Source organism: Rhamphochromis sp. 'chilingali' (assembly GCF_963969265.1).
Source record: "Rhamphochromis sp. 'chilingali' genome assembly, chromosome: 13".
Lineage (NCBI taxonomy): Eukaryota > Metazoa > Chordata > Actinopteri > Cichliformes > Cichlidae > Rhamphochromis > Rhamphochromis sp. 'chilingali'.
Window position 1 is genome coordinate 36875327 of NC_137940.1, and position 25988 is coordinate 36901314.

General features: G+C 37.9%; 1 protein-coding gene across 1 annotated transcript; it reads right to left on the bottom strand.

Annotated features, from left to right (window-relative positions):
* Positions 1–1693: 1693 nt before the first annotated feature.
* On the bottom strand, positions 1694–25988 carry LOC308409066 (solute carrier family 4 member 11-like). Its single transcript, XM_080901599.1, has 20 exons — positions 25714–25988; positions 19368–19418; positions 18527–18604; positions 18125–18168; positions 17703–17922; positions 17512–17593; positions 17297–17420; positions 12460–12669; positions 11086–11170; positions 10881–11006; positions 10679–10792; positions 9918–10050; positions 9570–9643; positions 8472–8742; positions 7016–7122; positions 6317–6482; positions 5987–6160; positions 5455–5650; positions 3291–3460; positions 1694–2830 (listed from the first exon to the last, which is right to left on the bottom strand). Exons 1-20 carry the CDS (start codon positions 25772–25774, stop codon positions 2764–2766), a joined length of 2553 nt encoding a protein of 850 aa, XP_080757725.1. The 5' UTR covers positions 25775–25988; the 3' UTR covers positions 1694–2763.

Below are 25988 nucleotides of genomic sequence, written 5' to 3' on the forward strand. Positions count from 1 at the left end.
AGACCACAATGGATGAAAATAATGAAAAGCAGTTTGTCTGACCTTCTTACAAGGACCTACTCTGTACATCCTAAGAGTAACATGTTACCTGCCATTGAAACAACAGCTCATAGGGCCGCTCTCCAAGACCCAAAGTATATAGTGGATTACTCCCCATACCCATGGGATGTCTATAGCTAAAACTGTCAGAAAGGAAAGTGTGTTTGTCTCTTTGAGAGATACTGGATTTTAAAATATATGTAGTTGTTGAAAATATGTTACTATTTGTGCTGGCGACACCCCTCTTACACGCTTAGGAACACAGGTAGCCCATGTACTGATACTGTTACTGTCATTTGCATTTTTGTGTACATACATGGTCATTCGAGAAGCACTAAAAGTTTGCTTGTATTTCACACAAATAGTTTATTTGTTCTGCTTCAAATATGTAGACTGTGATGTCGTTCCAAGAGTGGTGAGTGCTGTCAAACTAACATTCGAATCAAACTACGGTTCAGTAGGCGCAAAGAAAACTGAATATTCAACTGCTAAAAAGGTTTCAGGTAAATTCACCAACCAAGGTTAAATAGTGCCTCTTTTTTACGGACATTAACCAAATATTATTGGGCGTATAGAAAAGGGACTATTCAAAAAAATAATTAAAAGCCCCAAACTGCCATTGTAATTTGGGAAAATATCCTAGCTGTCCACAACAAAAAAAGTTCACAATATGATATGTTGGTCTGTTGATGGACTCATCCATAAGAATATTGTACAGTCTATATACAACTGGCTTTGAAAAACACATTTCAATGACCTGATGGGGTTTGTGTTCCAAACCTGTGCAGTGTCACGTGTGTCTGTAATGTCTGCAAATGAGAACTCAAGACACTGGCTGCAAAGAAAATCCTGCCAATATTCTTTGGCAATACTGGTTCCCTCCAAGTAACTATATAAAGTGTTGTTTTGGTCTGTGGGCACAAGAGCTGAAAGCCTCTGACATGGCAATTTTAGGTTCCCCTAGCACTTTATGATACAGCCTGCAACTAAGAGTGATTTTCCCTAGAATTAACTAGAATTTCCATGTATTTTACCTGGTTATACCATGTAATAAAACAAACATGTACATACAAGTGATACACTAAACTACTGGAAAGAAGAAAAAATCTGCAGTGTAAGTAATTTTAAGTAGTGCATAAGTCATTTTTAGCAGCGTGTAACTAGGTATATTACAGGGGGAAAATAATAATTATAAGTTGTGTTTAAGTAGTAGCAGTTCAAAAATAATCTTTAGTAGTATGTAATTATTGTAAGTAGTGCATAACTGCCAGATAGTTTACAGAAAAGAGGCATGAATTATAATGTAATTAATTTGAATTAGTCTGCAATTTCCAGGTATTTTTGTGGAAATAACAGTTAAAATTTCCTCATTTTATAAAGTAAATATGCGTTAGCCTTAGTAGCATGGGCCACATTATGTAGCTAACCTTGTTTTTTTTACACATTTATTGTGCACTATACTGGTTCGCATCGCAGATGTTGTAAGTTTCAATTGTTCTTTTATGTTAGGCATAAAAATGTGATAAGGACTACTCTTTCTTTTCTACTTACAAGAGAAAAAACACAGCAGCAAACAATCATGGAGCCAAGTCAAACTTTTTTTTTCCTTACAAGAAATGTTGGGGGAAAATTCTGTAAAAAAAACCCAGGAGAAATAAAGACACAATGAGACAAAGTTACTTTCTTTATCAAACGTGTACACGGGTGAGCTGCTAAGAACAACTCACACCATGCACAGTGGCTTGGTAATTTTTATAGGCACAGAGCACAGAGACAGTGAGAACAGGATAACAAATAATAAACAGATAAAATAAAACAACTCCATATATGGTGCTAGTCTCGTCAGCAGAGAGCTAGGGAAGATAAAACAATCTAAAACAATATGTCCCAGAAACAAGATGTGTTTGCTGGGAAAGTCTAAAAAGATAATTCTAAACTAATCTAACCATAGGCAGAGGGCAGACAAAAGGCATCTTTGTACATTTAAAAGAAGGTAAAGAAACATAGAATCATTTTTCCTGTAACACAAATATTTAAAAGGACTATAAGTAAAGTACAAAAAATGATCAATGTGAATGACCAGAGTCCAATAGAATTATGTGGTTTTTAGTATTTATATGCAAACCCAAAACTGAACACAACAGAAGTAACAATAAACTATTCATATTACCTGTGAATAATTTAATTTATATGTTTTTATTTGTAGTTCAGTTCTTTGCTTTCTTTTTGTTCTTCTTGTCTGTGGCTTTTCTTCTTTGTTCTTTCTTTTCTTTTTTCACTTTCTTCTGATGATTTTTCATTTGAGGAGGAGGTGGAAGCTTCTCTAGTCCTCATTGTATAATGATTCCTTCTTGTCTCTATAATTGTGAAAAATTACCCCCTTAAAACTATTCTATATGATTTAATTCTATAATACCACTGTGATTTAAGCTAAAAATTGAAATTCCACTTAATTCTAAAGGGATTACACTCATTGTCAAGGGCTACTCGAAACACGTATCTGTGCATGAAAACCCGTGTTAAAGTTAAAGGGTTACATACAACAAATATGCAGTGATTTTCCATAGTAAAGTCAGCTACATTTAAGTTACATTTGCAATGAACAATAAAAAATAAAAGGATGGTTATAAATGATAGCGAAATCTTGCAGTCCAAATAATTTTATTTCATCAGATAATTAATTCCTGGAGAAACTGAATCTTGTCATGAAATTGCTTTAAAGTTTTACATGTATTGTGAATCCAGGATGTCCAGATACTTGGCCTCAATCATTCTTGGAAGCAAGCTCGTCCTGAGAGAAAACACATTAAAAATGCGTGTATTATTTACAAGGAAACAACAAATCTTCAAGTACTTAGGGTAAGAACATCACTTCTTGTGTGTGTGTGTGTGTGTGTGTGTGTGTGTGTGTGTGTGTGTGTGTGGTGGGGGGTTCAGTGGGAAGAGTGTCTTTCTACACGTAGAATATGATAAAAATAACTGCAGACGCAGCAGTCCCCTTTTTCTTCCTTTTTTTTAATGTGAGAAAGTAAAGGTTTAATGCTACTTTTTCCATGTAAAACATTTAATTTTGTTTTGTTTTGTTTTTAAGAAGGTCGTGTTGTACTGCATTTGTTCTAACACAAACTGGTACTAATTGCAAAAATGGGACCATAAAATTGTGTTTCCTGAGGTGCCAATGAGCTGCAGATAAGGATGCATGCAGATTTTCATGTTCCCACTCTGCCCCCTGTTGGCCTGGGTTATCTCACCTGACAGGGACCAGCAGGATCATCAGCAAGGGGAAAACCATCTTCATGTAGGGCAGAGGATACATCCCGAATGCACACAGAATGATCAGCTGGATTATCTGCAGCCCCGTGAAGTAGTGGACCTTCCTCTGAGGCACACGCCGAATGTAGTGAGTGGGAGGATAGGAGGTCTAGACAGAGACAGAATAAGATATGATTAACTATGTTTTAAGTGAGATTAACTACACTCAACAAAAATATAAACGCAACACCTTTGTTACTGCTCCCATTCCCCATGGGATGGACGTAGAGACCTAAAATTCATTCCAGATACACAATATAACCATCCCTCCCAAACAGTGGTCACAAATCAGTCCAAATGTGTGGTAGTGGGCACATCTGCTATATTGAGATAATCCATCCCACCTCACAGGTGTGCCACATCAAGATGCTGATCTGACATCATGAGTAGTGCACAGGTGTACCTCAGACTGCCCACAACAAAAGGCCACCCTGGAATGTGCAGTTTTGTCTCACAGCAAAATGCCACAGATGCCACAAGCAATGAGGGAGCGTGCAATTGGCATGCTGACAGCAGGAATGTCAACCAGATCTGTCGCCCGTGCATTGAATGTTCATTTCTCAACCATAAGCCGTCTCCACAGGCGTTTCAGAGAATATGGCAGCACATCCAACCGGCCTCACAACCGCAGACCTCGTGTAACCACACCAGCCCAGGACCTCCACGTCCAGCAGGTTCACCTCCAAGATCGTCTGAGACCAGCCACCCAGACAGCTGCTGGAACAATTGGTTTGCACAACCAAACAATTTCTGCACAAACTGTCAGAAACCGTCTCAGGGACGCTCAACTGCATGCCCGTCGTCCTCATCGGGGTCTTGACCTGACTCCAGTTCGTTGCTGTAACAGACTTGTGTGGGCAAATGCTCACATTCGATGGCGTCTGGCACGTTGGAGAGGTGTGCGCTTCACGGATGAATCATGGTTCACATTGTTCAGGGCAGATGGCAGCTGAGAATGTCCCAGTTCTTGCATGGCCAGCATACTCACCGGACATGTCACCCATTGAGCATGTTCGGGATGTGCTTGACCGGCGTATACGACAGCGTGCACCAGTTCCCACGAATATCCAACAACCTCGCACAGCCATTGAAGTGGAGTGGACCAACATTCCACAGGCCACAATTGACAATCTGATAGACTCCATGCGACGATGTGTTGCACTGCATGAGGCAAATGGTGGTCACACCAGATACTGACCGGTTCTGGGTCCCCAGACCTCCAATAGCGCAAAAAACTGCACATTCCAGGGTGGCCTTTTGTTGTGGGCAGTCTGAGGTACACCTGTGCACTACTCATGATGTCAGATCAGCATCCTGATGTGGCACACCTGTGAGGTGGGATGGATTATCTCAATATAGCAGATGTGCCCACTACCACACATTTGGACTGATTTGTGACCACTGTTTGGGAGGGATGGTTATATTGTGTATCTGGAATGAATTTTAGGTCTCTACGTCCATCCCATGGGGAATGGGAGCAGTAACAAAGGTGTTGCGTTTATATTTTTGTTGAGTGTATAATACCCCTCTCAAGCCAAGATTTGTATATAACAGCACACCTGTTGCTGCAGTATAAATTACCATTTGAGAAGAAAAGGTATGCTAAATACTCCTGTAAGCTCTGGAATTGTAATGCAACATTTGCATTTTTTTCAGAAGTGCGTTGCTTTATATTTTACTCATTGCTATGCAAAAATGTGCCATGTTATTGTACTATATTTTGTCTATTTAAACCAGACCATGATAAACTCTTATGACAAAAATAACTTTGTTTTCCATTAAAAACAAGTTGTTTTTGTTATGGTGTGCACCAACTTATCATATGAAAGTTCTGTGATATAACAAGAGTGGGACCAGTCATGTGATAACAAGAGATCTTTGTTTCCTTTTCTTTCCCCAGAAGAGTGATTTTTTTTTCTGCTGGATTTTAGTTTCTTCACTCTTCTGCTTTTTATTTGTTAGTTAGTTATTTGTTTTGTTTTTTACACTGCTACTGGTTATCATTTGTAAAGTTCAATCAATACGAAGGAAACAAAGAGACAATAAACTAGAATGAGGAACAGGATCAGTAAACCACACTCTTCTTATCTGCTTCATATCCACCTGTTCCTTTAGCAGGAGGGTCATGCGGTCCACCATTTGATTTCCGTCAAGTGAAGTGGCTGCGATGTAAAGGAAGAGCCCATAGAGCACAGGCTTGGGAATCCACTGCAGAGGAATGGGCAGCATGAACACGGACAGGCCGATCAAGATGTTGGCCACCAGTGAGGTCAGACGTGTTTCCTTCACACTAACGATGCTATTAGGACAAAAAGAGAGGAATGAGTTGTTTGAGCAACCCAGAACAATCTTTATATCTTTTAATGCATAAGATCAGCTTTTGAATCCAACATGAAAGGATAGAAATTAAATGGATCACTGACGTATTAAACAATTTATGGGCAACTATGCACACTACGTCTGCTGCAGAGATAAGCCAGAGTTTCTTTAAACTACATACAGTAACCATTTTGTTATTCTGCTTAGTTTTGAACTGACACTCTGTCACAAAGGTTTCAAACTGAGTGTTAAAAGCATTCATAAAAGCTGGTGCTTTCCGTGCGGTCAGAGCACACCTCGTTTTAACTTTACTCACGTCGTGTAGAGGTGTCCGTTCTCTACTTGCTGTTCTACTTTGGCAAGCTGACGGGCATGCAGAGAGGAATGTGGGAAAGCAGCGTGCATCCATGGCAACCCCAGACAGGACATGAGGATGTTAATGAAGCCTGTCAGCATTAAGTCCCAGTGGAATGCTGTGCCTTTTAGCAACCTGGTATAGATGTTCACACACATAAGCTTAAAGTGGTTTGTCAGTAAAGGCACAGCATCAATACCAAATACTGTAAAGGTAACATTTAAATCACAGGTTCTGCTGTGTGTCGTTCTTCTCATAGCTTAGAACTCAAACATAAAGTGGGATTCGTACTTGTGTTCCGGCACATGTGTCAGTGAAATGACGATGTTCTGGTCAATAAAGATGAGCAAAGCAAGTAGAAACCCCAGACCAACTGCACTCAGTGCATTCATTCCTGACAGCTTTTCAAATGGAGGGAACTTGAAGATCGGACCATCGTGTACACTGAACACGGGAACTAATAGAAGCAAAACATTTACAGAAAGCTTGTTACAAACATACAATGAAAACAAAAAATAAATAATTGCTTGAACTAACCTTTCTGCTAGTAGCCTCTGTTTTAAAAGCAAAGCTTAAAATCTGTGTCTATCTCTCACACACACAAAATCCCCAGACTGGGTTTAAAGTTCACTTGAAGCAAATGTTTTCCCCTTTCAACAGAGGATTTATGAACAGTGAAAAACGTTATGTGCCAGGGTTGTGACTTTAAGCCTCAAGAAGAAGAAGAAAGTGTACATTATTGTACTTTATTGAGCCCCGTGGGGAAATTGCTCTCTGCATTTAACCCATTCACTCAGTGAAGCAGTGGGCAGCCATTGGGCGCCCGGGGAGCAGTGTGTAGGGACGGTACCTTGCTCAGGGGTACCTCAGGGTAGCTGTTAAGGGGAATCGAACCCCCGACCTTCCGATCATGGGGCAACCACTCTACCTACTGAGCTATCCCTGAAGTACTCTTCTATCATTTCTTTCATTTGAAAGATCCATACTCACGCTGTATGTCAATGAAAAGGTAGGAGCCAGTGAAGGAGAGTATCAGCACAGACACAGGCAAAGCACAGTCAGACACCACCTCTCTGATTTTGTCATTCAGGTACGGGCTGTTGGGAAAATAGCAATAAATATTTCAGCGTTTTGCAACTCGACTTCTACAAGTAGTTTTACAGCACATTTACTGCAGTTACTCTTTGTGTTTGGGAAATAATTCATGTCAAGTGCTGAAAGCTGCCACTGAGGGAAAAAGAACAATGAAGTCCCAGGAGTCAGATATAGAAATGCATGATAACAGAGTCACATATATCTAACTCACGTATTCCAGTAATATTACTGCAGGGTGAAATTCATTGCACATGATTTGTAACCTTGCAATCCAGTCTTGGGATGCACGTTTTGTCCTTGTTTTGTACGTTATGTGAACCTATTTGCAGCAAGCATGAGGGGAAGTGGAAGTAACTATCACAAATCTTCTCATTTGCTTCAGCTTATTTGGGTGAAGGTCATGGGGGCAGCAGTCTAAGCAGAGATGCCCAAACCACTCCCCAGCAACCTCCTCAAGCTCTTCTAGGGACATCCTAGCTGGATGTCTCATAAATTACATGGCTTCTTTTGAATTGGATAAAGGTAACTAGCTAAGTATCTACTACATTATACAACTGCAGTTCCCTTTGTTAATTTAAACCCAGGCTTAAAATCACTACTAGGTAAAAGCAGCAAACAGTCTAGTTACACATAGTGGAGTAAAGCTCCTGATAACTTTAATATTTCCTCTCAGTATTGCACACATAAGTGCTGCACATGAGTAAATGCATTTTCTGTCATTGCTTACAACAGAGTTTAAATTTGTCCTGCAGACTTTTAAAATTCTGAATATAAAATGGACGACAGTTAAAACACAGCTTTCATGTTATTAGTTAAAGAGTAACATTGTTATACTGCAGTACATCCTACTGCTTTAAATACTAAGTGTTAAACATGTGGCAGTCCATTTTATATCTCATACAGCGTCTCTGGTTGTATCACATCATATATCTTTCACATTTGATTGTTCCATCTTTCTATTATTGCAGTTCAGCTGACTAAAATATTCACGACATGACATTTTTATGGCTTCGCTACTCCAGATGGAAAAGAGTCTGCTTTGGGCAGCATTTGAAACAGAGTATTTCCCCTGATGTATTTGGTATGTTTTGAAATATTGTTTTCTCTTGCGTGTAAAGTGTACTGAAGCACAGTTTGCTTTTAATAGGCTCAAATTTCAATGTGGAACTTGTACTTTTAATGTGGTATTTCCACCTGGTGACACTTTATTGTTCTTTTATAAAGATGCGTTCCCAGGAGAAAAAAAACTAGAGTTGCGCCTCTGCTTACTACATATATTTTGATACGATAAAATAAGCTATAAAATGGTTCAGATATCCATAATGTGAAACAACAAGTGAACAAACATTACCTCCTCTTGATGAGGTAGAGTGTATAACCCAGCCACAAAGTCCCCAGCATGAGCAGGAGACAGAGGATGGGTCTTTCTCTTGTGCATAACACCAAAGACTCAGGCAGGAAGATTGACTCTGCATGTCCTGACATCACCCTGGTCTCATTTTGATGCTCCAGTGGGGTGTCTGTCTTGTTTTTTGCACTGTCTAGAATCTCATTAATCTGCTGAAGCACCAGTGTTTTGTTTGTGGTCGTGAGAATGGGCCCGTGGTAATAATGGTGAAAAACTAGAAAGTGGAGTAGAAAGATGGAAGAAGAAGAAGAAAAAAGATATGTCACTAAAGACAAACTAGAAGACAAGATATAGCTGTATGTGATCTTAGTGGAACACATCCCACAGTTGCAGGAACTTATTAAAGTCTGTAGCAGGAAATGTAATATAGACCAGCGGTCTCCAACCTTTTTTGCGCCACGGACCGGTTTATACCCGACAATATTTTCACGGACCGGCCTTTAAGGTGTCGCGGATAAATACAACAAAATAAAACTATTACCGGTACCGAAAAAAAGAAGATTTATTCGTAACACATGTAAAAGACCCAGGAAAACCGAGTAAACGATAAAAACGATAACAAAATAACGCTGGAAACCGATAAAAACCCTGAAAACCAGACATTTCACACCTGAGCCTCAACTCTCGCGGCCCGGTACCAAACGACTCACGGACCGGTCCGAGGCCCGGGGGTTGGGGACCGCTGATATAGAGCATCCACACAGTTAGTATTTAACAAATGTAACAGATGATTAACGTAATCACCTTTAAGTCATTCTCTACATATTTACAGTTATTCAAGCATTGCTCAATTTGGAGTCGATTGGCAGAAAATTACAAGAGCCTGAGGCTCAGAAGAACAATTCTTAAGAATCCTAGATATGTTTAGCCATTTTTTCCTGACTTGTTACAGAAACTTAACACAAAAATAATAGTTCACAAAAAATGTTTTCCTTAATATTATATACTGTATGTCCTCATAGAATACTGCTCTGTTTCTACTATTTGCCTGTTTTTCCTAAAAAGATTTTATTGTGGCAGTCTGACATTAGTTGGACTCACTTTTGATTGTGCCTTTCACCGCATCTCCAACAAATGCAATTGAGATGAACAATGCAATCACTTCTTCTGTTGAGCTGGAAGAAAAGAGAAGCAAGCAGCATGGTGCGATCATTCATGTTGTATCAAAAGTGTGGGTTTTTTCCAAAGCACAGACAAAACATTAACTTCAGTGGAAAATTATGGCTACAGTGGCACGAGAGAATGAAAGAAAATTACTGATTAAAGCTGAAAACAACAAGTAATAACAGATTAGCCTTTATCAGTTCACTTCAGTGTTTAGACAAAAGTAGTGGCCTTCTGTCTGTGATATTTAATAGTAACAAATATTGTTTGCGAGCGTGTATTTACCGTTTGAAGAGTTTCATCAGCAGGCTGACATTGAATAAGCCTCCGAGGATGAGGAACAAGCTGTTCCATAAACCGATGCAGGCGTAGAAAGCATCAAAGTCGAGGTCGTAGTCATCACAAATACCCCTGATGACTGCAAATTATACAATAACACACACAAACTCATAAAAGCTTATTAATTTCAAGAGCATTCCACTATTTAAGTGACAACATATTGCTTAGCGAGTTGTTGAAATTAATACCTTCATTTTTAATGGTCAATTCTCAGATCTGACTACTGTTTGTATAAATTATATGCAAGGCAGGTGTTGTATGAAGTAGATTATCAGGAGTCTTTTTTTATATAACAACAGCTGTCTGTGGTGACTGGAGATGGTGTTTAAAAAAAACAAATCCTGAAATAAATTTTAGTCAAACGAGATTGCAAAGGTCTGTAGAGGTTAGTCATAAGTCTCTCTGAGTGGATCCTTGCAAACCAACATTTAAGCCAAAGGATGTGATAATGAGTTACATCGAGTCATTTCAGACTGCATTCATTTCTTTATTGCTGTGGCCCAGTAATGACTTCATTTGATTGCTTATGCTGCCTAATGTTAGCCATCAGGCTTGACTCTGACCTCATTTGCTGCACCTAATCCCACCATGTAAACTTCAAAGCAAACTAATTGTATGACTTATTTGTCATTAAATAAGTGTTACTTATTCAAAAATCTAACTTCTATAGTCTGACATCCAAATCGTAGCAAGCAATGTGAATGTACCGCTTATGAAGATGGCCAGTGGTGCAGTAGTCAGCGGAATGACAAGCGGCGAGCCAGCAAACAAAGCATAGATCACTCCTCCAATGCTCTGGCCAACAATGGTCTTCTGAACATCTTTCAATGAATGAAACAGATACGTATTTTTCATTAAAGCTGTTGAACATACTGTGTGCCAAATTAAGAGTAAAGAAAAATCCCATACCTATTTCTCCTCTTGTGCTTTCATCATTCAGTGAACCAAAGGCAATGGCAGGCAGTAGAACTGCAATGTAGAGGAAAATCGCAGTGGTGGTGTACTTCAAGAGAGAGCGGTCACTTCCAATTATACCTGTTTGAATTATACAAAATGTTACTAAAGCTACACAGTAACAAATCCACAAAACAAATGTGAAGGAAATTGTTATTACCATCTGTGAAGTCTGAGGGGTACAAAGGCAGCCTGCGGCGGAAGTCCTCATAAACACCCTTACCAAATCTGAAGAAATCTGTGCACTGCGAAGAAGGTAGGACATAGTCAGGCCCACTGAAGCTGTGACAATATAATGTGACATAATATAATGCTATTACAACTGAATGCATAATGTATCAGAAATGTGAATGTGATATGCTTTTGAACTAAACCAGAAACATGCAGTCATTTACTGTACAGAAGTCTGAACTATGCTGGTACACTGTGGCCATGATTTATACATCATTAAAAGTACAGGCAGCATAAATGCCATAGACTTTGTTCACGCATGTTGCTTTAGGTATCAGTGAGAAGATGAACACTGGAAAGCTATTCTGAGTAATGTATCTGTCAGTTTGAAGACTTATTAGAAGGGAAAAAACTACCCAGTGGACATAATAATGTGACTTTATCATTACAATAAATATTATAAATACACCAAAAACTACCAGGAGTTTGCACTTATGTGTGAAATGTTTATTTGGCTAGAAGAGGGTTTGGCCTTCATGTAAAATGACCCTGGATCCTTTACCGTGTGGTGCAGTTGTTTCAACATTCACGGATTATTAAATAGACACAGACATTTTGGAAGTAAAACTGGATTTCTTCTCTTCTTATATTCTTGGTGTTTTAGAAAAGACCCTTTTTCTCCTTTAAAAAAAACAATGACGTGAAAGCGATCACAAACATAGACTTCCATTACCACAAAAATGTATTTAAAAAAAATTACATTCACATTTGTGCTTTGAATTTATCTTTGTGACTTTTGTATTTAAAAATGATCCAAGTGGAGACATTTCAGAAGGAATTTAGCTGATATACGATATAAAACTGAGGTGCTGGCATCCATAATGTTTATTTTCACATTTTACTATTCTAGGATTGTAGGATAGGCTTGGCAGCAGCAAGCCTATACTTAAATGCTGTTTTGAAAGCAGTCAGAACATCAGGTGTAACCACAACCTGATGTAAACTTAAGTCTTTTACAACCTATTACATGTTTTTTCGCTTAACTGTACTTCGGTGTTTCCTTTCTCCCACCTCGTGCTGAACAAACACATTTCATCTTAATTTAGAAACTGGACTTAATGACATACATGGACGTGCACACGTTCAGCTGACATTTCCATCAAAGACTTGGCTGCTTTTTCAGCCTTTATTGTGCATTCTGGCTCAACTACTTTATATTACTGCAGCACATATGCCTGAATAACAGGGAAACGCGGGGGTGGTCTCCACATCTGAAAACAACCTAACACTCAGTAGAGAAATTTGTTTATGTGACTAGTTAGCTAGATTTACACATATGTTTCTCTTGGTTACTTATTTTTACCTGGAGTGGTTTGCCCCTGCGTGGGTCTGAGTCCTCCACTTCCTCTGTGACCGGTTTATCACTGATTACAGAGAGCTGTTGTCGGTGGTTGACAAGCTCCTGTTTGAACTCCTCTTCGGTCTTTGTCTCCAGAAGCTTCTGTCTGAAGGAAATGCCAGAGAACATTGTTGCAAATGTTCTACCCACCTCAATGGCTGTCTTGGTGCTTTTCTAAAAAAACAGAACAACAAAGTTGATGTTATGTCATTCTCTGCATTCTCTGATTCACAGCAAAAAGCCTTCGACAGGATCCAATGGCCATTCTTATTTGAAGTTTTGAAAAGGTTTGGCATTGGAAACAGATATCAAATGGATTCAGTTGATATACTCCAACCCTCAAGCAGAGATTTTAACTAATGGTCTTTTTATCCGCACCATTCAGATTATATCGTGGAACTAGACAAGGGTGCCCCTTGTCACCTCTCTTGTTCACCTTGGCAATTGAGCCTCTTGCGATGGCAATTCAGAATCATAAAAACATATCAGGAATTAAAGTAATGCTGACCACCGTATTGCCCCATATGCAGATGATGTGATCCTGTTCTGCACTAATTTAAACAAATCAATACCATCCATATTAAGTCTCATTAATACATTTAGTACATTTTCGGGTTATAAAATAAACTTTGCTAAATCCGAAATATTATTTTTGAATTAAAATGAACGACAAAATCCTCCAATCAACACTCCCTTTCTGCTATCTGAACATGGGTTTACTATCTGTGTGTGAAATTAACTCCCTCAATTGAAAATATTCTGGTATCCAATTATAATTCCTTAACAACGTCAGTTACTACACTTCTAAATAGATGGATGAAAGTACCTATATCTTTAATTGGTCGTATTAATATACTAAAAATGTCAATTTTGCCAAAATATCTTTACCTTTTTTCAATCAGTACCTCTCTCTCCACCAAACTCTTTTTAGATTTGCAAAAACTATTCCGAAACTTTATTTGGAACAACAGAAGACCAAGACTCAGAATCTCATTACTAAACCTCCCTTATGAAAGAGGGGTTTACAACTTCCAAATTTAAAGTGGTACTTCTGCTCAAATCAGAGCGGCAATGTTTTATTTTGTTAATGAGCAAATTCCAGTGTGGGTTTCTATGGAGTCTACAGAAATCCAAAGTCCCCCGAACTTATATCTTTACTCAGCCGACAGGAAGACACTAAATAAGCAAACTAAGAACCCCTTTTTAAAAAACACTATAACGATCTGGTTTGAAACACATAACTACTTGGGAGAAATGTTACAACTGTCTAGGTTTACTCCCATATTTGGAAATAACTATCATGGCTGTGTGTAGGCAGGCAGGAAGAGAGGACCCAAAATGCAGGACTCAAGGAGGAAGAAGAAACTCAAAATACACAGCTTTATTGCTGGGATGAAGCAGAACAGAAAAACACTAACTAAACTAGGAGTACCGAATAACTAGACAGGTTGGCAGGCTGGCAAAAAGAACACACAGAGGGAGTGAGGGCAGAAGACGTTAACGACGCGACACCGAGTAGGGGAAGACACAGACACTAAATACAAGAGGTGAACAGAGCGAAGAGGAAACAGCTGGGAGACACGGCTGACGCTGATTACACTGACGAGACAGGGAGAGCACAAAGCTGAACGCACTGACATAAGGCACAGACCTACAAAATAAAACAGGAAGCACACGACAGACAGAGACACAGACGCAGACTCGTAAGCAGGCCTACCGAATATAACACATAGAACTCAAACATCATCATCATCAACAATACACAAGAGAAACAAAAGGTTCATTCAAAAATAGACCAGAACTCAGAATGCTGGGTCAATACTGACCCAGAGCCGTGACAATAACAGCTTTCCTCCTGGTAGCGCGGATGCAGGCTTTAAATTTTGGTTCGATCAACGTATAAGAAAAGTGTCTGATATATTTAGGAATAATACTCTTATGTCTTTTGAACAACTTAGAAGTACTTTTTCTATTCCTGTCAAACATTTTTTTACATTTCTTCAATTAAGAAATTTTATCTTAACCACACAAGGTAACAGCTTAGAAATCCCCACCTACTCCTCTCTAGAGAGCACAGTTATAAAGCATCTAAATGGGAGAGGCCGAGTTTCTGCATTGTACAAATTATTTATGGAAAATTCCATCAACACAGTCTATTTTAGAGGCAAATGGATATATCTGATGATGAGTGGTATAAATCATGCTCCTTGGCCCAGAGTCAAACAATTAATGTGCAATCTAAACTACTTCAATATAAATGGTTAACAAGACAATATCTTACTCCGTCAAAAATGCATCATTTTAACTGAAACATCCCAGACTCCTGTATTAAGTGTGGAGTGGACAGGCACTTTATTTCACTGTATATGGGAGCATCCACATGTGAAAATCTTTTGGGAAAAGGTAATAAATCTGTTGAGTCAAATCACTGGTGACGTGATTCCACTTCATCCTAAAATATGTATTTTAAATATATACCCAAACAACAGAGCTCTGTTAACGACTCGACTTTTGGAATCCAAGCGCTGTTGCTATGTGTTGGAAAAATCAAAAAATATGTGGACTATCTCAGTGGCTTAATGGACTGACATCTATACTATCTATGGAGAAAATAACTTATGCATTAAGAAATAAACTGGACAGGTTTTGGGCGATATGGTCTAAATTCTACAACTTTTTTGGAGAACTGCAGCGTGCACACTGTGGACTTAACGGCCTGAAGCACTAACTTGATTTGTATATCTGCTCTTCCCTTCTGTTATGGTTTGCTTTGTTTTTGTTTCTATTACTATGTTGTTTTTGTTGTTGTTGTGGGTTTTTTTTTTATTTACTTATTTTGTTTTTATTTTTTATGTCCACGGTGTATCATGTAAAACCAGTTAAAACCAATAAATAAATGTTAAAACAAAACAAAACAAAAACAACAAAGTTTGGCTTTGTTAGTTTCTGTCAATTTAAATGATAATTTAGGTGATGTTATTATGTTGTGTTATTATGTTAATTATCACATGTGATTTTTGCATTTAATAATATAGCAAAAACACTGAAATACTTAGTAGGGCTTCTTTTAAATTTGACTTGTGAGGATAATGTATTACACATGTTTTAAATATTCAGTGTCATTTTTGTTTAGTGTTTCAGAAACAGTGGGATTAGGGGACAAATGAGTGTGGTTATTAGGGCCCTCCCTGAGCTTGGTTCTGCTGGAGGTTTCTTACAGTTAATAACTCTTTGGATAAATTATGACAACCTCAATCAGGATTTTTATTCATCTTTAGCATGAAAAAAGTTCATTTTTTAAAAACATGTACACAGTTTGTTACATGTCCACTTCGGTGGACAACATACAGTTTGACTTATGACTTTGGTATGAAGTGCCAATATACACTGACACAAGTACAAGAAATACAAATGCTTTGAATGGCTGTCCACTGTAGTGACCACTATGTGTTAAAAGGGAGCTTTTCCTTCCAACTGTTGCCAAATCGCTTGCTCATACAGGGTCATGTGATTGTTGGGGTTTTCTCTATTGTAGGGTCTACCTTATAGTATAAAGCACCTTGGGTGACTATTGTTGTGATTTGGCGCTATATAAATAAAATAGATTTTTATTGTCACTGTTACAAGAACAATGAAACACAGTTTGACAGCTCTCCATTAGAAGCATGTCGTTTTTATTTTTACATTAAAAGTCCTTTAAAATTGAATTGAATTGTGTTGTTTATTCACTTGACTCTTTTTTGGTCTGTAATAAGTCAGGAAAAGTGAAGAGTTAAGTTAAACGTCATGGAAAGCCAGTGAATACTGACCAAAAAAGTAATCAATAAACAGACTGTCAAAATAAATAATCGATTATTATTATAAATGTGGACTTAGCTGATTTATGTCAAAGCCTGAATATTTAGTTAATACCAAACACAAAGTTCCTCAAATGGCCTTTTGAGGTTGGCAAAAAAAATTAAAGTTAATTCTTAAGTTAAGAATGAAAATGATACAAGAGTAAATTTTATATTTGTTTTATTAGGGGTGTGGCCTCTTTGAGTGACAGGCAAATGTCCACAACTGTAGCTGTCACTTCCCAGATGTTCTAGGCATAACATCAACTGATTCATGTTGATGAACTGGACCTCTCAAATTGGGCCTCCTGAGCTGTTTATTGGGCATAACTAGCACGTGTCTGTGTCTGTGTGCTGCACTGATGGAGTGAAAGTATGGATGAACTTTAGCAATCAAGCTTGCCGGGCAAAATCTCTAGCCACGTGTTTAGGAAGTTTTTGAATTTTGAAGCATTATCTACTATATTACCTAAAAACTTCATGTATAGGATCACAAGTCAAATCTAATAAATACCATTTACCAAAATCCCTCCTGAAATTATACTATGTTACAAATTCTCTTTTCAGTTTCATCTTAGAATTGAGACATATAACTCATCCAAATATGGTATATTGTCTCTCTGTCTCTGTGTTAACCCTGCGTCACACTGCCAACCTATCCAGGGTGTACCCTGCCTCTCGCCTTATGGTAGCTGGGATAGGCTCCAGCTCCACTGCAACCCTGATAGGATAAGATAAGAGGATGGACAGAGGCCAAAACGACAAACTCAAGGCTTCCAAACAGCAGCCCGTAAGCCAATATGTGACGTAACAGTGGCTACATCAGGCTTTTACATGCAGTCTATGCAACTGAATATTATGGCCAGTCATCAGCAAACAGTAATTGCTTGCAAGAAGTAAGCTATCGACAAATTAAGAAAAAATTAAGATGATATTCAGAAGATGAGTGGAGAATTTGACCTTACTGTTCTAGGTGGAGCGAGGATAAGGACGACGTAGCGAGCTTCACAACAGTTGACACCCCAGTTTTGTGGCCTCTCCAGGCGGGTGATGCAGACATGACGTCTCTGCAGATTCCTCACATTCGAGCTGAATTCAAAGAAATTTATTATTTGAAATCAGTTAACCAAGAAGAGACATGAACTAAACCTCAGACAGCTTTAACAGGAGATGAACTCACAGAATACAAAGCCAGGACTGCTGGTAATGAATGCCAGTAGAAGTTGCCGTCACACCCTGAATGGTTTCTGACAGAAGATGAACTGTGGAAGCATAATCCAATAAACAGCAAAATCAGACTAAATGCTCATTTTCTAGTTGCCTTTAATGTAATCAAGTGATTTAGACTTCTTTGGTAACATGCTCGTTCACCATTGATCTCTTTCCTTCCTGCGTCTGTGAACAGTGAGTTCATGATCTCATCCACATCCCAACTCTCACGGCCTTCGACCACAACATGAGTTAACATTCGCCTTAGCACCTCATCCAGAGTGGCAGCTTTTTCATCCAGAAGGATGCTTGCCTGGGCCAGAAAGCCGTCCAGGTCTCTGTGGGCGCGGACTTCCTCCTCAAAGTTCATGGGCTTAACATACTGGTGGGAAGCAAGAACATTTAAATCATGGATGCAAATGAATGAAATGAGGGTATCGTTTTCTGCCTGCTGTAAGTTGCTGATGCTGTCTCAGTTACATTAAAGAAAATATTTTAATTTGCTTTTGCTGCTGCAGTGTGGTTTAGATAAGAAAAAAGTAAGTAATGGTATAAAAAAATTCATACAAAAAAGTAAATCTTACTTTTCTTGTTGTGTTTAAAAGCCCAAGTCCAGGTCCTTCAGGATCTTCAGCAAAAGAAACACAAAACATTACGTTTATATGCAAAGACTGTCTTAGTATCACCAAACTGTTGCTCTAATACAGTCTTTTCTTTCATATTTCTAAAGGTTTCCTTCCTTCACTCCGGATTTTTCAACAATGTTTTTTTATTTGAATCAAAGCTGCCACACATGATTTGATAATGGTAGAGGCTGGAGTCAAATGTGATTTCAAATCCTAGACAAGTAAACAAGACAAGACTAAATAATTCCATCTGCTGTGTTACTGTAGTATCTTTACATTACAATGCAAAGTGCTGTGATTTGGCGCTATGTAAATAAAATCGAATTGAACAGAATGAAGGCAAATTTCAAAAAGGCAGACCTGAAGGACTAATCTGGATCTCATTGTCATAAATGTGGTCCTTGTTGGTAGTAGGTGAATCCTCTCCATCCCTCAGTTCTGTGAACAAAACATAAATGAGTGCAACAAAGTCCCAGAGTACATACATTACACATAACTGAGGAGTTATATCTCATAAACAGCATAATCCAATAATATCCAGTAAATAAATTTTCACTGTAAAATTGTTTGACTTGTAAAGGTCATCATACAACCGTGTTTATTAAGATAAATCACACTAAGATAAAACCTCTTCTTTGCATCAAGGTTAAGATGCTATGCTAGCCACATTAACAATGCCTCCAGTAAGGGAGAATTTATCTTGCCCTCCCACCAGTCTACCATCTGTTGACGAGAGGGAGAGAGAGACTGCCAATAATAAAAAAAACCCTTAAACCAGACATGCAGCAATATAACAACAGCAGCCTCTCGTAAAGTCCTTCATTGTATAGAAGATAAATATGGCTTCTCAGTTGCTAGTTTTATGGGGGAAGAAAAAATGGCCTCAGAATTAGACAATTAACCCTTCACGGGCAAAGCTTTGAGCTATGATTATTCACTCTTCCCATCATTGACTCAGAGATCATCTGTCTTGTTATTCATTAATTAACACACAGCGAACAGACTGGCTGTGCCCACCAGCATGTGAAATGGGTCATCAGTGAGCAGAGAGAAGAACAGACATCTGCATAAATAATAGTGATACAATAAATTTAGACGCGTACGATCCCCACCGTCCTGAGGGAAAAATCATCTTTGTTACTGTGCAGATCACTTGAACTTCATAAAAGAGCAAAAGTCTGCTGTAAAAAGCAATACGCACCCATCTCTTGGAAAAAGTAGCCATTGTTAGGCCTCTCTGTGGGTGGAGCCGCTGTGGATGGAAGGAACAAATATGATGTTTACAAAATGTCCTGCTCAGCTTCAAGCGCAGTCTTTTATATTAAAGATTTTCATCACTGTTTGTACTGTCTGCCATTCAGTTCTTTAGGTGCAGTATGGAAAAGTTAGAATCACATCGCTATAAGCACAGAATAAACTATTTTGAATCACTAATATTTTTTCAGATAATGAAGTTTATGTAAGTGCACAATAACTGCAGTGTTAATATATCGTGTTAGTGTTAATGTTTCTTTTTTACACATCAAGCACATTTTTCAGAAGCTGCTACTGGCTAACATAAATTGTTGTTAATAGAACCTCTAAGGATATCAACTTTCTTCAGTCAAAACTACAACCATGTCTGAAACCACAACATCTTCAATGATAATAAAGGAAAGTCTTTATAATTGTTTTGAGTGACATGTTTGACACAGCTAACATGGTAACTGTGCGAAACTGGACTCAAACATGCAAAAACAGTGGCTTTTCACCAGAGCAACAATCAGTTTCACTTTCATTTCAGGATGCATCTCAAGATTTCATCTTTTCTTTTCTGTGCACATGCTTGTGCATTCTGTATACACATTTTACCAATTCCTATAACAAAGCGAGCACACACACGTCTAAGCACAATTACTTCCAGATTTACCAAAATAATGTGATGCTGTTATGAAAATTAAGGAGCTTATGTCAAGTTATGGTAATGCTGTGGAGAGAGAGGGGGAAAAAGACAAGAACCTGGGAATCTTAAAAGAGATCTGTGAAGTCTCGGTTACAGAACAAATCTAGTGCCAGCTGTGTCTGATGTTTGTATTGGCGGTCATGTATCTGTGAGACACGGCTGCAGCTGTACAGATGAGTTTTCATTGCCTGAAGCACTGTTTGGCTCTAGGGGCTTGCGAGCAAGGCTATATCTCAAAGCAGATTAGATAGAACATTCCCAGGCCTCCTCCTCTTCACAGGAGTCCACACAGACTACACAGCCGTCTGTGCCAGGACAGTGTGTGGATGTGACCTCTGAAACTGCCTCATGAAAACATGAATGTCAGGTTTATTGTAAATATGCTAAACTATTCCTTATCAATATTGTGAACAAAAGGAGTAATGGCATCACTTTCCGATTAGTCCCTACTGAAAGCTGAGGTGAGGACATAAATGACATTTGGGGAAGAAAAAATTAAGGGAAAAAAATGGCTGAATTGTCAGTGACAGAAATGCTTGTCTATTATTGCTTCTTGCTTATCATCTATTATGGCTAGCGGCCCCCACAAAAAATGACCATTATGCCTTATAAGCAGGATATCACTGCCATCAGGATAGTAGTATGCTGGTGTTGGCATTTGGCTCAAAATAAAATTGTGTTTAAGTACAATTAAGAGTGCTAATGCAGCTTGTTTGGTATCCTTGTATCAATCGCTGGTTTATCTGAATTTTTTCAGTATTTTTTTCTCGCTATGTTTGAATCTAAAATTGTATTTTACAGTTTTTGAAGTCTGACGTGCCAAATCACCCCTCTGTTGTTGCACATCGTTTGCTATCTGTTATTGGTCTATCTCATGAACCAAATCTGTAAGTCTTAAAGCATAACATATGATTTATTCTTACAGACAGCCACACTGCCATCTGTAGACTTCAAGCAGGCTACGTCCTTGTGAAAAAGGAAACAGGAGAATCCTTGTTGGGTCTCTGGAAACAAGTATGCTGAGCTGCAAATCTGAGAACTCTGTGCTGAACTGCACAAGGTCAAACTATGAAAGCAGAAGGACCATGGTGTTCACATGTAAGGACTTATAATAGCTTGTCTATCAAATAAGAAGGTCAGCTAATGATATCCTCCTATGCACCACTCAATAAAATACACTGAATTACTACACCTGCTGCTAAAGCAAAATCTTATCGAGACTTAATTTGACCATGGTGGGTGCACGCTCCTGTACCATGAACAGTGTGTACACTGTGGTTCACAATGCAGACATATGCTTTGTTATAATATAAATAACAGGAAGGAGGAACTAGCGCTCATTCCACATCAACACCTCAAAGGGTACCGATAAAGATATTAGGTTATCTTTATCGGTTTGCATATCCAGCACAGTGAATGTGCTGGATATGCAAACATTAGAAACCAACAGTACAGTTACAGTTACATAATTTATACCAACCTGAGTATCTGACTGAAAGGAGGTTTTGCTCACTTCAAAAGAATTTATTTGCCATGTGGTACTAATCTTAAAAGAGCAAATTGATTCATTACAAGAAGGTTCTGCTGAATTATAGAAAACCTGGAAGCCTTTAGGTAATAATCTAAAGTCGAGCATCAGGGGTGTTATTGAGGTTGGTAGATTTTCTGACATTGAAATTATCACCAACGACAACCACAGAACGAAGAGCTGAGAATGGAAAACCTTGAGATTTGCCAGATTAGAACATTAGACATTTTTCTACCAGATAATCTTCTTAATCCTTGACCTGAGAAAATTCAAGTAGGAATTAACATATTAATGGCAATGATGAAAGTAAGTTCCAGGTCACAAAGAGAATTGTCCCATTTTAGATATTGGTACCTTTAATGTTAGACATATTTTGGCTTGTAATAAACACTTACTAATTAATAATAATCACTAATAATCAGATCAGCCAGTGGAACCATTAACATGAGCCCATACACTTCAGTAGATTTCTTTTCAAATGTTTTATATAGCACCCGTTTTCAATAATAGTCATCTTAGGGCACTGGATGATGTACAGACTCTGCAAGATTAGAGAGGAAAACTATTTTGTAAAGAAAAGCCAAATTTCACTAAGAAAAAATATAGAACTTGGATAATTTTCTTGAACTGTTCCTGGTGCCACAACAGAGTTAAAACTGGTGCTGGAAATATTTTTGCAGGTCTGTTATTAAAGCACTGCATGGCAGATGAGTATCATTTATTGCCATACTGTAAATATTGACCCATGTGCTTTGCTTTTCACTTTCTGGGCAATGAAAGCATCTTTCTCCTATTCTGTAGTTTTACTGTTAACAACAAGAAGACATTAAAAATGTAACCACAAGTGAAAAGCATCAGGAAAGAAACATTCACACATACACTCTAAAACGGCTTCCTCCACATGTTTGACACATTTCACTTCCTCACCTCACTCCACTCCTGTAAAACTTACCAGAGGGCACAAAAGTAAGGACCTTTTTGTCTTCCATGTTTCTCCAGGGGTTTTTTAAATTTTAGGTCATTTGTTTTCCAAAGCTCAACCCATAATCTTTTATCTTTGCTCTGCTCGTCAGCATTTACTAATCATCCTCCACGTCTTTTATACACACGCCCATACATACATACTGATGTAACGTTACCTCCCTGCACCTCCTCTGGGAGCACACGAGTTTGGAAGAGGGAGAGAGAGGGCAGAAAGGGAAAGCATGAGGGGGAGAGAGGTGCTTGTTTCTGCTGGGTCCTTGTGCCTATGAAATGGACTATATTCCAAGTAACTTTTAAAAAGGCAATTTTAGGGTTTTGGTATGTTATTTTCATAGGTAACTCTTTCAGCATCGTGATGTAAGCTTTAAAAGGTTAAATCATTCAAACCAATAAACAATTCAAAAGTCATCAAATAGCATGTCTCTTTTTGTAAATGTCATATAAATACAAAAAAACAATGGGAATATTTAGATTGTACACAAACTGGTTCTGACAGATCAGTCAAGGAAAAAGTGAACAAATGTTCGTTATAAGAGGCTGAAACATTTAAAGAGACCAGTAAAATATAAATATCGCATTTGCAGCCGAGTTAATGAAATACATGTCCTGTACATCTGTTATTGAATGTCATAGACTCAGTAGAAATTCAAATTCCCATTGTTTAACAACAGGACACTGTTTTATTCCTCACTGGCATACCGTATTTCTTTCCACAACACCTGCTCAAATTATTCCTTATAATCTGATGCACATCCAAGAACATGAAGACACTAAAAAAAATAACCCGTGTTAAAACTATTGATCCATAACATTAAAAATATGCTCAAGATTCTTTAGTTACACTATAAGAATCACTTTCATTATTTTAATGTAGATTCTGAGGGGAAAGTTTACTTGTTTACCCTTTATTCTGGATCTACATCTTTATTTTAATTATCTATATGCACATACTGCTGGGAAATCCTCTTAACTGCTACAAGCAGACCTGGCAAAAGCTGTGAAAAAGAACCGTTTTAAGGTTTAAGTAACCATATTATAAACTTACGATATAAAATAACAGTACAGTATATTATATATTATTACAGTATAAAATAACTCAACTTATGATGTTTATTCTCACAGATAGATGTGGCAGTTATTTAAAAGCGTGTCTTGCATGCTGGTTATGAAATGAAGATACTCAATGACAGTTTAGAAATAAAATCGAATGATGCAAAAGTAGTGTCTTGACACCAAAAGATATAATTCTGTAATTAACTTAATATTTGAAAATATAAAATAGAATAGAATACCTTTGTCTGACATTGTACAGATGCAGAATTTGGAATAATAAGAGTGAATATTTAGTTAATATTTATAAGTTGCACTTATAGTATGTATTTGCAATGAACGTTTCCAAAATCATAAATAACGTTTATATTGAGATGTATATTTTGTAATGAGCTGTATATAAGATTCGATGTTTTCTGAGAATATCTAATATCTATCACTTGTTTGTTGTGTTCTTGGTTGAATTTGGCTTCAGACTAATGTTCAGTTTAGGAAGAAGAAGTGATTCCCTCATTTGCCTTGAGATGGCAGCAGAGTCTGGTGTTAAAGCAGCATGGCAGCAACAAGGCTGGGATTCTGTAGGGGATTTCATAGCAAACTGAATTCTGCATGTTGTAAAGGACTGAGACTCTCAGAAGTGGCTAAAAGAGGGTACTCCTCATTCATTCTCAAGTGTTAATGTCTAACCTGACCACTAAAGTCATACTGTTGCTTTTTACAAGCTATTTTGCAACTACTTACAAACTACCTTTAATTAATTTGAATTTCTATGTGGAAATAAATGATTATTGTTTGCTTGTTGTTGTTTTTTTATTAAGCTCAAAGGCCTGAAACCTTGATCATAAGTAGATGTTTAATCTTTTATTGTGTTCTGCGCTGTTTGAACTTTGAACTGTGCTGCACTATGTTGTTCATTTGCAGCACCATGAATCTGCCTCTGTAGTGTGAGTATGAAACAAGGGTTCTAAATAAAATTGCCTTGCCTTTAACAACCAGTTGTCAATTATCTATATCAGTTATGCACTGAATAAACTTTTCACGCATGCCATATTTGCAAAATAAAATCCGCAAAATAAAGTGATATTATTGAGATTTTACCAATTCAAATAAGCATCACATCAGAACACAGAGAAAAAAATCCTTATTTCCAGTTCATAAGGTCTACTCAGAAGACTCTTTGCATCTTACCTAAATAACTGATCCTCAACACTTTACACTTCTGCTCAAGGAAGAAAGATCTGCATAGTGGACCTTTCATCACCACATTAACAGTCATTAACACAGCACCCAGGAAAGCAATGAAATACTGCATTAATAAACTAATGTTCTGTGGTCAAGGGGTTCACCGCAAGTAAACGAGCTTGGCTTACTCTAGTGTGAACCATTAATCAAACCCCACAAGCACCCTGAGGGAAATAACTGTGGGGAAACATACAAATACAAACACATAAGCATTGTTCAACGAGAAACACAGTGTTTATAACAGAAATAAGCACAATGCTTCATCATGATAAACTTCCTTCGTGCTGATTCTGTAACACCTACCACACGTATGAAGTACTATTTGTTGTATTGTTCCTGTTGACCTTTAATCAATACTTGTGGTTTTAAAGATAAAAATGTGTTATTATCACATGCTTATTGTCACCATTGACATAACAAAGTCATACAAACATTTACATATTTACAATAATGAGAGTCTGGAACCAAAAAACCGTCATCCTTCCAAACAGGCAAAATGAATAAGTGGTGTTTCATCACATACTCTGATTTTATTTTCTGCTAAATGTTAGGTAGAAATAATATTTCTAAATAAGTGGATTCTGTTTAAAATGTTGGGTATGCTAAATTCAAGATTTCTCACTGATCAAATTATAATGACAGCCAGAATATAGTATCTGCTAAGGTTAAATTATTATGCGTGAAAATAAAAAAAGTTTACCAAGTATGTCCCATCATCTGGTGCTCCAGAAGCAAAGAGTACTAGTAGTAGTACTAAACACACATAAAACTCTGATCCACATACAGTCTGATGATCATTACCATGTGCAAACTGATTCACGATGACTCCTGACGTCTCCCGTTCTTCCTTTTTGCTCTTCATTTAGTTCTTGTGATGCAGGAAAAGGTAATGATATTGCAAAGAAAACTTAAGGAGAACTGGAAGATGTTGCTGTTTTTTTAAGAGCTGCAGCTTGAATGGTCTTGCAAGCAGGTCCACAGGTAGAAGAGAGTTGGGTCACTACACATAGCACCTTAATGCCCTCTCTGCCAATCAGAGACGAGTTGGTTCTAAGTGCATAAAATCATGTGGAAGG